This window comes from Hylaeus anthracinus, unplaced genomic scaffold (assembly GCF_026225885.1).
Source record: "Hylaeus anthracinus isolate JK02 unplaced genomic scaffold, UHH_iyHylAnth1.0_haploid 11989, whole genome shotgun sequence".
Taxonomy (NCBI): Eukaryota; Metazoa; Arthropoda; class Insecta; order Hymenoptera; family Colletidae; genus Hylaeus; species Hylaeus anthracinus.
In genome coordinates, this window is record NW_026534337.1 from 2724741 (window position 1) to 2736401 (window position 11661).

The 11661-nt window shown below is 35.6% G+C and overlaps 2 protein-coding genes across 6 annotated transcripts in view; one reads left to right on the forward strand and one right to left on the reverse strand.

Moving 5' to 3' along the window:
- Positions 1-652: 652 nt before the first annotated feature.
- Positions 653-11661, reverse strand: part of LOC128888074 (uncharacterized) — an 87612-nt gene continuing 76603 nt past the window's right edge. The window contains exons 5-6 of the mRNA XM_054144700.1: positions 2884-2998; positions 653-1841 (exon numbers count right to left, since the gene is read on the reverse strand). Of these exons, the coding sequence (XP_054000675.1) occupies positions 1728-1841; positions 2884-2998 (229 nt within the window). The 3' untranslated portion in view covers positions 653-1727. The remainder of the gene's footprint in view (positions 1842-2883; positions 2999-11661) is intronic.
- The window catches only part of LOC128888103 (uncharacterized), a 51191-nt gene continuing 43490 nt past the window's right edge, over positions 3961-11661 (forward strand). For 4 of the 5 annotated variants that reach the window (XM_054144746.1, XM_054144747.1, XM_054144749.1 and 1 more), the window contains exons 1-3: positions 3961-4446; positions 11096-11201; positions 11365-11412. In XM_054144746.1, coding sequence (XP_054000721.1) covers positions 4358-4446; positions 11096-11201; positions 11365-11412 — 243 coding nt within the window. In that variant the 5' untranslated portion in view covers positions 3961-4357. Of the gene's footprint in view, positions 4447-4718; positions 5492-11095; positions 11202-11364; positions 11413-11661 lie in introns of those variants that run through there. The other variant, XR_008460158.1, reaches the window with a different exon arrangement.

The following is an 11661-nucleotide window of genomic DNA, read 5'->3' on the forward strand; positions in this document are numbered from 1 at the left end:
AGAGTTCCGTGATTGTCGACTTGTGTACGTCGCCTGAGAACAAAGCTACTCACGGGAGCACGGATCTTGTATTTGAAACGTTGTCACGGTTTCCTTTTACCCGGAAGCCAAGTGTTCTCGCTTATCGCAGCCTCGCACTCGAAACATCCGTCTTGCGAAACATGTTATTCTCTTACGCGTGAAATGGAACTATTTTAAGGAGATGCATCTTGCTTGTAGTTTCTTCTGTTACTCCTGTTCTTTTCTTTTTCTTTCTTTTTTTTTATAATTTCAATGAACTGAATTGATATCACTGTGATTGCCTTTTCGCAAATCTGTACTTGTTTCGATCGTTTACGTTTTGACGTACATAGACCATAGAGAGTGACTACTCAAAAGAATCTACCAAATCCAAATAATCGTAGTAGTCGAATTGCAGAGTTGATCTTGAACAATGACACTTTGAAGTCGAACATCTCTAGTCGTCTGCGATCGCCCCCCCCCCCCTCGCCCCCCCCCCCAAAAAAAGAAAGCATCAGCGGAGAAATCACTGTCCATCTCCACCTCTTGTATTTCGAGATTCCGACCCACAAATCCATAATGCGATTTTGCATTTTCCAAAGAAAGGGAAGATTCAGCTTTTCACGATGGTTCAAGTTCTTCCGATCGACGGATGCATTCCGCGTTCGTTTTTCCTCGTGGTGACATTTTTTTGCACGATGTCTCGGAGATAAGGGTTTCATCTTCGATTCCGATTCTTCGAATGGTGGAAAGAATGGATGATGTTGGTCGTTGTAATAGGTAACAGTCCGCTTGCGATGTTCAATTTCAAGATGTGAGGAATATTTCTAGTTTCCTTCTAATAACGAAGACGAATGTAAATGTCCTAAGAACTTGAAGATAACTATGATCGCTAATGATGGTCTTGCATGGAAGATATCTTGTCTATGTAACGCTATCTTTTGAGATGGTTTTATCTTCCATGACGCGCAGTATATTTCTCCGTGCTTTTTTAATATTTCTATGGCGTCTTTTGCGAACAATACTTGAATTCAAATAATTACCTGGTAAATAAAATCTTAATGCAACCAAAGCACAACACTTGGATATCTGCTAAGCTGGTGTCAATTTCATCTCTGCGTTCTCCAGGTTTACTCTCGACACTTATCCATTTCCTGCTTGAACGTCATCTTTTTCTAACCAGGAATCCAGATCGGTTTCATCGATCCAGGCATCGACCGACCAACTAACGGTCGAACGAACACGTACCAGGTCTAGCTCGTGGCATCTAATTGCTTGATTAAGCTCGTCTCGGTGTCTGGAAGCAACGTTCTCCCCTTTGTTTTCCTCGCGCAAGCCAAGTTTCGTGTCAAAGAGAAACACTTCCCGCACGAGTGCAGAGAGAAACTTCTGTAGGGGTGAAACGTGCGTGGCGAAACTTTCTTCTCCGCTCGCAGTGTCGTTGCTTTGATCCCGTTCTTCCTTGGTTTTACCTTGCTCTCTCAACTTCTTCTCCGTCTCTGTCCTCTATTTCCTTCTCCGTGCCTCTCGATACTCGACAGTCCGCTCGCGCGTGTGCCCATTTCTCTTCTTGGTTTTCTCATCGAAAGTAAGAAAAAAAAAGATATATATATGTACTTTGGCGAATCGGAAGCGGAGAACGAACGGAGGGCCCCGGGTTTTCAGCACGGCGCTCGTTGTGCACGGAAATCGTCCCCTTTTTCCGGCCGCGAGTGGTGCTTAACCACTTACGTGAAGTACCTTGCGAGGACCACCAACACGAGGACTATTGTCTCCACCCTGAAGATGCTGGCGCCGCTGCCGATTGCGCACACCTCCTCGGTGTAGGGTTCGCAAGACGCCTGCAATCAAATCACACGCAAACACTCTGGTTAATTATGGTTCGACTCGATTACGTACGAGGTAAACATTTGAGAATTCGTAAATCGTGACTCTTACTTCTTGCGTGTACGGAAAATTCCTAAATTTATTTAATTCGATAACATTGACGACCATGCAAATATATAATTACTTGCAATAGTATTGATTATTAATTATGATTCGGCTCGATTATGTCTAAAGTAAGAACTTAAGTATTCGTAATTTCGTACTGGACTGCACACATGTATAGGAAATTACTAAATTAGTTTTATCCGATAGTACCAGTGAGCATGCAAAAATACAGTTACTTGTGATAAATACTTGTAATGATATAATTCACTTTAATATGGATGTTTATACGTTATTTTAAATGAAGATGTGAACTGTTTATTTTTAAAAATTCGAAAATCCACCCAGCTCATGTAGAATTTAATTCTTATACAGGGTGTTTCCTACTTTTCTGGCAAGATTGCAGGAGCATGATCTACAAGTGAAAACAAGAAAAATATGTTACATGAAGTTTGTTAATAAACGCTTTGGTACGATATTAGAAGACAGTATTGAATGTGTGTGCGTTTATAAACAAACTTCATATAACACTTTTTTCTTGTTTGCACTTGTAGATCATGCTCCTACAATCTTGTCGGAAAAGTAGGAAACACCCTGTAGAAACCAATAATCTTAGAGAGCGTTTAAATGATGTTTATAATGTTAAAGTTTTCGAATGTTAAAGTTCGACTTTAATATTGTTGTGCAATAGTAATTTAAATTAAAATTGATAACGTCTTTTAAATCTTCGGTGATATATATATATACAAATTTGTGACCACAACGTCAAAAATAAAAAGTATATCGTCGCCCTCGTGTGTATGGCAGATAGAGTACGCCTTTATGAGTTTTATGGTAGTATACTTCATGACACGAGTTTCGAACAACTCCAGGGATGCTCTGACGTAACATGACCGGACGTATCTCAAAGCGGTAACAACAGTCTCTCCCCAACCAGGGGTGGCAAATATTTACCCTCAAAAGCGAGTTCGACATTCTGTCAAGGAACTCCTTTGTAAACTGAGCCGAGTCATCGCCGCATTCTCGACGAACCGTATGATGCGAGCACTCCACATATTCCTTGAAGCCACTGAAACAAACACATTAAACCGTTTTCATTGCGTTGGATTATCAACATGGATTTTCTTCGTGTCAAATTCATTCAAAATTTCAGTCACGTGCCTTGCAAACATTCGCGATCGAACACTGAATTTTATACGAATATTCATGTTTCTTTTGCACGTAAGAATTGTAATTATATTTTAGTTTAATAGATGTTCATGTATGTTCACTTCCACATATGCGTAGTCAAAATATTTAACAATAATTATGATAATAATAATACCAAATAGAACAACTTATAAATCTGCAGAGGAATCTATATGTAATATTCATTGACGCTATGTAAATAATTGTATATAATCGTTTTCGATCACTTTACTGTCACATTGATATGAAAACATTAAAGACATATACATACAGAGCAAAATACATCTCTGCTTGTGTAACGCAAGAGAACAAAATAATGGGATACGAATGTTATTTACGATAAATATTAAAACTTGTTTTATTATTCTTATTATGATCTTTTTGTGTCTCGCTGTATATTCAAAAAGTTATTCGTAATTTTTGTTACATATTTTCTTAATAATTTTCCACATTTGAGGATAAGCGAAAGAATAGTCGAAAATTGATGTTACTCGAATCATTCGAAAGATCTACAAAACGTATCTCTTACTTTGGAATACTTAATACGAGTTTAGAAATTTCATGAAAGATAAATACAGTAAACAATTTTTAACATACTAAATAGCCACGTATGTATCTGCCAAGTACCAACACCAAAAACGAAAAGATTGCACAAAGACTTCTCACGTTCAAAACTTTCTTCTTGTTTATTTTTCATCGCTTTTGTTTGTTACCAATTCATAAACAATTTGCGCTGCATGGTACAAAGTGTCAAGACATCTTCCTACAAACTCGTGTAACTAATGTAATTTCTTAAATTTTGATTTCATGATTGAAGAATATATTTTCATATTAAAACTTAATATGCGTTTAAGAAGAAATTGAATTTTTGACAAAGAATACGACTCCTCCCATTCATACAACAATATTTCTTTGGCGTTTATATTTTCATTCCCATCTGGGACCATCGATTACGCGAACGGATGCGTCGCGAAAGCTGAAGAAACATAAACAGAGATTCTACTTTATCCAGCTGAGGAAAATCATTTCATATAGGCAAACGCTATTGCACGCAGACAGCGTATACATCGAGGTTCATCGGAGGTTCCCTCGCGGATTTAGTCGAAACATGAATGAAACCTGCGGGCAAACCCCTAGTAAACCTCCGTTGTAGTCCTCTTGAGACTTTCGCTATGGTTTACCAACGCATATATGTACTCAACGTAGACCGTCGCTATGAACTTGCTGCCAACCACAACACATGTTACTACTGGCGGAGTTTCAACCACACACAGCGTCGAGCGTCACGCTTCTCAGCGCTCAAAGGGTTAACCGCATGCTTTTCTTTGGGTAAGTTATCCAGATTTTCAAATAGATGGTAATTTATGGGGGAGAGATCCGATAAATTAATTGGATTAGAAGGGTATACGCGTCTAGGAAAATCCAAAGCAGGCCAATATTTGCAACTTGATTCAGACTTGATGATTAAATTTAGAAAATCAGAATTTTTTAAGTTTAAAAATACGTCTTTTAAGAATAATTTGATAGTTTGTTTATTAAAAAATGTTTACAAAAGACTGAGATATAGGCATTAGTAACATTCCATGTTTAAACTGTTCTAGGCCAGGTGCAATTTTCTACAGCATTCAATTAAAATTAAAAACTATGGGATGATAAAATAAATAATGAGATTATGTTGTCTTCGCAGGAGTGCATATGCCACCTTAACAGTTTCAACAATTATTTAAAATTTCAAACATCGTTTTTTAAACATTAATGATTGATCATCGCCAATTATTGGTCGTTTTTCAAATTGACCAACAGAAAAAAAATCTAATCTAGGTATTAATATTAGAATGAAAAGCGTTGCAAAGCGTTTACTATGACGTTAATTACATTTCTAATTATTTGCTTTGGATGATTAAAAATTGACAGAAATCAAACACTTTTCATGTATGAAATACAACTCTTATAATTTGTATAATTTCTCTACACGATACTATCCAAATATATGATTAGTCTTGTAATTACTAAAGTATCGTAACAAAATTGCAAATAAAACGATACAATCTCCTAAAAAATGAATAAAATAAACCACCCATAAACCACCCCAGTCGTAGAAATCTAACTTGGGTTATGTATGTAATTACTAATTAATTTTAGCCCCTTCCATTTTCTCAAAATTAAAATTAAAATCACGAGTTAATCATTATTTTTTAAAAGAATATATTTAATGTTATTCTAGATGAAGATGTATCAGACTATAAAATTAGAAATTAATTTTAGGATTTCACTTTTCCACAAAACTAAGAATAGAACAAGTTACCGATTATTTTCTTAGATATTATTAAATGCTATTTTAGATAACAATGTTGTAATGTTGTATTGTGGAACGCACCTACATCTACAATAAAACTATGACAAACAAATTAACACTTAAAAAATCATTACTCCTTTTTTCTTTAATCATAGATTGAACACTACTCTTTTCCATTTCAATATTCCGTAAATAGCATATTTACTTTTCATTAACTAAAATGTAGTCAATATACATATATAAAGCAGTGTCATATTATGAATTCCATAAAGGACCTACTAAAATTTTAAGGAACTAAATTATGAACCTCCCGAAATGCTTAACAATAAATATCGAAAATTCTTAACTCTGCAATTACAAAGGTCGCAAACACGGATCCCTTTTTATTCCGAAGATTCCTTTCAGAAATATTTCTGGATACAAAGAATTTCGAAGGGTCGCATCTTAAACGTGGCATTCGTGTATGTGAAAAATCCAAGTAGAATGAATTTTACGATTTTCAAAAGCATGAAAAGACGTCCGTGCGTGGTTTCAGTAATACGAACGGAATTATTCCGCGCGAAATATTATTCGCAGAGAAAAAACGCAGCTCTGACGGAAACGTGTCTGGCCTTTAATTAGAAGTATTTGCCAGACTTCGTTAGACATTTCAACGAAACTGCGTAACATTTTTGTTGCAAAGCCAAAAATTTAATCAAAAAGGGTAATTAATATTCATATACTACTTTTTGTTTCAACTGCGGCTATTGTAAAGGGAGCGAAAGAATTTAACGATCGCTCGTTACGCGAATATGGCGAATAGACCAATTTCCCTGTTAAAGTTTCAAATTGAGACGAACTTGTGCGTAAAGGATAGAAAGTGGACTGATTCGAAGACGGATTTACACGCTGTCGGCATAATACATCAAGGGTCCGCAGTGCCATAAATCGACGTCACAATGAGACACACGTAATTCCACCTTCCCTTGGAATAAAACTTGGAATACCGGGCATTCGCCATTTATCAAACCGTAACAGATTGAACAGGGTGGATTCTATTGTTTAAACAGTGCCGTACAGCGAGAAGATCCTGTATATTAAAAAACAATTTTACAACCACAGAGATGAAGGGATGATTTTTGCTTGCGAAATTTATGCACATACAAACATGATTTTCTGTTTTAAAATTCATTTTTCTTCTTAGAAATACGAAAAGTTAAACAATCTTTAAATTCCTGTCGATTAAACAATATCTTTACAAAGAATAAGATAGATAAACAATATTAAAAGTCGTATATTCGTAAAAATTAACGCTTGGCGTGTGTTTGCTTTACTCCCCAATATTTTCATTTATAACTAAATATTTGCAAACGTGATCTGTATTTATGTTTAAACGGAATAGAAAAATAAAATACAACTAAAATGAAAGAATAAATCGGTTTAGAGAAGACAATCAATGTGTTTAATGTGTAAAGTCTATTCAAACACACATGGAATCAAACGAAACAAAACAGACAAATTCACACAGAGGACATTTGTTAAGTAATATAATAGCCCCAACAATCCATATTCATGTATACATTCATGTCGAAGTTTTCATATTAAATTTCACCATTTTCTGATAAATCAATCATGAGATATAAAGCAAGACAGAGATCAACATAAACACAGAATTTTATCATTGTTATTTTTCCATTTTTAGATTCAAAATACTTCGAACCATCACCATAAATTTTGATCAACAACAGTATTTTCCCTCCGTTATATTCAATAACAGTCGGGAAAGTAAAACTGTTAAAAAATAAAAGAGATGGCCTGCTAAAAAGCCGCAATGAAAAACAAGCGATGGCAAACAAACGGTACTGGGGATCGATATGCAAAAAGGAAAAATGAAGATGAAGAACGATAGAAAAATAATGTTCTACCCGCGCTTACTCTCATTGGATAGACGCGTACCGTCGGTGTTCTCCTATCTTTTTTATCGTGTTTGTTTTCTGACGAACCCGCGTAAACACAAAACGGTGGAGGAGGCTTTTCACGCTGATGCTTGAACAGAGAGCGTAATGTCATTAGCTTATCTCCGCCACGGTCTGTTGCAGCTTTTGAAATCGTGAACCACCCGGTAGGAAAGGAACCGAAGCATCAGGCAAGAAAAAAAAAGAGACGGAAAAGAACGGAAACGGAACCATAGAGTAAACAATGATGACCCCGAAGAGGACCAAGTGAATAACAAACAAGAACAAAAATGGAGGAACAAACATACAGGGAAGAAATCAAATTAGACAAAATTAAATAGATAGATAAATAGATAGACAGTACATGGATATAGCGACGATCAGCTACTTAACGCCAAGTAACGGTTTCGATAATAAAATCGATCGACTGACAAGTTGCAAAATTGATTTCTCAAGTGTGAAATTAATAATTAATCCTTTGCACTCGGATATCCCCTCTGAGGGGACATCGTTGGTCCAGCAAACTTAATTAGTGATTAAAGAAGATAAATTTTCACGAACGCAAATTTTTCATAAATGTATAGTTTTATAAAGATTTATATTTAAATAGCACGAAAAAAAAAGATTAAAATATGGTGTACATATACATATATGGTTTATGCTACGATATATAACATAATAGGAGCCGATGTTAAGTAAAAAGAGAATCTGTGAAGAGTCCAAATTAAAAAAAAATAAAAAGAGCATTTGTATAACTAATGTACAACTTGTTGGCAACAGAAAACACATAAAGAAATGTAATTGATAAATAAACCTATAAGTCTAAAATAAACCTATAAATCTACCCCATTTTGAGACAGCGCGTCGATCGCGGCGCGATGATTCGAGGGTTGAGAATGAGTTATCATGTAACCTGTAGATCGAACACAATTGACGTGAATCGCAATTCGTTAAATGATATAGGTCGTCTCGTTGTTCGAAAACGGACAATAATAAGGATCCGGTATACAGTCATAAAACCACGGTCGCGGTTAATGCCATAATAAACATTGTCCGACGCAAGTAGCGGGAACGTATTTTGATGAATCACGTACCGAGGGTTAGTAGTGCCACACTATAGTGGCGATGCCACGCATTGTTTATACCTATAGTGTCGAGCTCAGGCACACAATTAATTTGATTTTCTATTGTAATCGATGAGATGAAAATTGATACCAAAAACAGAATACTTCATTACAACTCGACATATCTACCAACTACTGAACTCTAGAAAATTGTACTATTGATAGGTTCATAAATAATTATTCAAACCAGAAATAAAATCGTGTAAAGAATAATAGATTTCTTCGTATATTCCTTTTTACAGCTAGTTTCATAGTTAGATAGACAAAAAGTCGAATTCAGAAGTAGAAAGATGGAGAAGAAATGAAACAGAAAGAACGGAATCAAACGAATAAGAAATAAAGCAGAAGTCATAGAAGGGGAAGATAGAGAGATGGGGAGAAAAGTGAAACATGAGTTGAAAGTAGAGAGAAATGTGGCAGAGGTGAAGGAGAAATAAAAAAGGGAGAAAAAGGACAAACCTAAAAAAGAAAAGAGAGAGAGAATTGAAAGGGGAGAAAAGAGAAACTGAGTAGAGGGAGAGTGACAATGGCTGAGCACACGAGAGCGAGGAAAGGTTTCAACGCATCCACCGCGTATGAACACTGTGACTCTCTTAACACTCTTATCACGTAAATTCAATTGCACCCTCCACGCTGTGCATGCTCTTTTTACATTAAATCTTTGAGCGCATCCTATTGCGTTTAATGTACTTAGCGGAATAACTCGTTCAAAGGAGATGCTTTCAAGCTGCCACCAAGTACATTTTCGATCCTTAATTCATAACGCGTGGAAAAAGACGAGAGAGTTAAAACTGAGCTAACTAAATTTCTCTTGCCTAACGTATTTCGTGCTGTTTACTCGCGCCTCGTCACAGATTCGTTCGGATGCTTTGAAAGATTACGCCAAGATAAATTAAAAATGTTAAGCATTTCTTTCCTCCGTGAAAATACAGTTAGAACCTATGAGAATAACGTGAAGACAATTTTATCGCAATATTTATGAAAAATCAATTATATGGCCTCATAGACCGAAAATTGTAGTGGAACTAAATGCACCATGTACCAACTTTAAATTATAATGTACAGATATGAAACTCGTACGACATTAATTGAATTTTGACCAAATATAGCAAACATGCTTGTAATTTCAATGTTTACATTTGGTATACGATCTTTTTTATTGGTTATATAATTTTCATGATATAGGATAAAAACTGCCTTCGTCATATGGTAGAACGAAAAGCAAAAATTTAAACAGTCTACATTTTGGTATTCTTCATTATTCGAAGAGATCGTATATCAATTGAAGAATATCTTCGTGAACAAGAATTTATTTCTAAATTTATGTCCAAATCAACGAAGAACGAATTTTACAAAGAATATTTACAACAGTTCAAAATAAATTTTTCTACCACTATGTACCCCGGAAGGAAACATCATTATAAATAAAAAAGCATCTTCCAGATAAAGGAACTTATGATATTATAATTTTATTATAGTATCTTCTACTTGTCGATATAGTAAATGATACTTTGTCAGCCTTGCGAGCACAATACAATGTTGATGGACACTATAAATAATTTTCGTATATTAACATTTCCGACCACAACGATCATTTTCAAATCTAGAAAATATTAAATAACTGAATAAAGACAAAATAGTTGAATTATTACTTAGTGAAAGCATTTAAAAATATTTCACCGTTTAGGCTTAAGTTAATGTTATTAAAGGTGAAATTGAAATTGCCAAATGAAAATTGAAAATTGGTAATTGAAAATGACCAATTTTAAACTGACAATTGCCAATTAAAAATTGATAAAGGTAATGGCGATTTTTAACAATTGATTTTTGTTGAATAATTCCAACGAGACGGCCTACTGTCAAGCGAAACTTTAAACCCTTTGCTCTCGAGAGGTGACTCTCGGTTGCCACTAGGTTCGACACAGCACATCAACCAGCAATAATGTTCGCTTAGGTTTAATTTCTTTGGAACACGAAGTGTTAAAAAAATGATTATCGGTGAGGTGAATATAATATTCAAATCTAGAATTAGTTTGCGATCACTAATCGGGCTACATCTTCGAAGTCGACTTAAGCATAGCATTCGTGGAAGTAGAATGCTAAGAAAGCTACTCGAGTTGCTGGTAGATACCAGAAAAAAATGCCTCGAGTGCAGAGGGTTAAGCTTTTGCGGACGGTGGCGTTCGACGAGCGCACGTCTTTGGGCAGCTAGATATTTGCCGACACGGTCCCTGAAGGGTTAATCAGCTCGACCAAACGCGAGTAATTATCAACTAACGTTGTCAAATGTCACAGAAAAGTGCCCCGTGGACGCAGCTTTTGATGCCCGAAGAGAAAAAGAGACGCTATTATGTCAACGAGCATTTCTAAAAAAGTTGCCTACGTAACGTTCCCTTCGTTACTTCAGGATAAACTTCAAACTTCTAAACTATAATTAAATCTCAATCGTTAACGAACGAATATTCGATTCGTCGACCTAATTATCGAGAAAACGCTAGCCTAACTAGTTACCTCGCGAAACGACACTTCGATACAATTATTAATTTCTTTTGTAAACAGAATAATTTTTATGAAATGTTCTCTTATATGAGAGAACGACCAAATTTACTGGCGTGTTTCTGCAGAATTAACAATTACGTGGAACACAAATGCATTGTACACACGCAGAAGTCCACCGACAATACATGGAAATTAACACCGGATGCAGACGAGGCATTAAAAAAAGTCAAGGTTAGTCTGCAATTACATTGTACTATGCTTTAATTGCGCGTATGCATGTATATTGATACTACAATGTACATGCGATAAACGCACCTACATTATCTGAAGGATGGATCATGGAAAAACGTGCGGTATTATGCGAATGAAAAAAAAGATCTCTTGTTATTTGCAGAAAAATAGGCTGGAGACTCCTACCAGGATCGAGATTTGTGCAATTAAGGTTAGTACTCAGTAGTATGTCAAATTAGTGGTATCCAAACGTTTTGAAAGAAACCTTTCCTTAAAAGAAAAACAAAATTACGACGCCCAAGATATATGTATAGACAAACAATTATTACTATATTTATTGTAAATCATTCAATATTAGGTTGTTTGTATTAATCTGAATTGATTGAAAAAATGCTTGAAAAACTCCCGAATTAACGCACGCACGCACGCACGCACGCACGCACGCACGCACGCACGCACG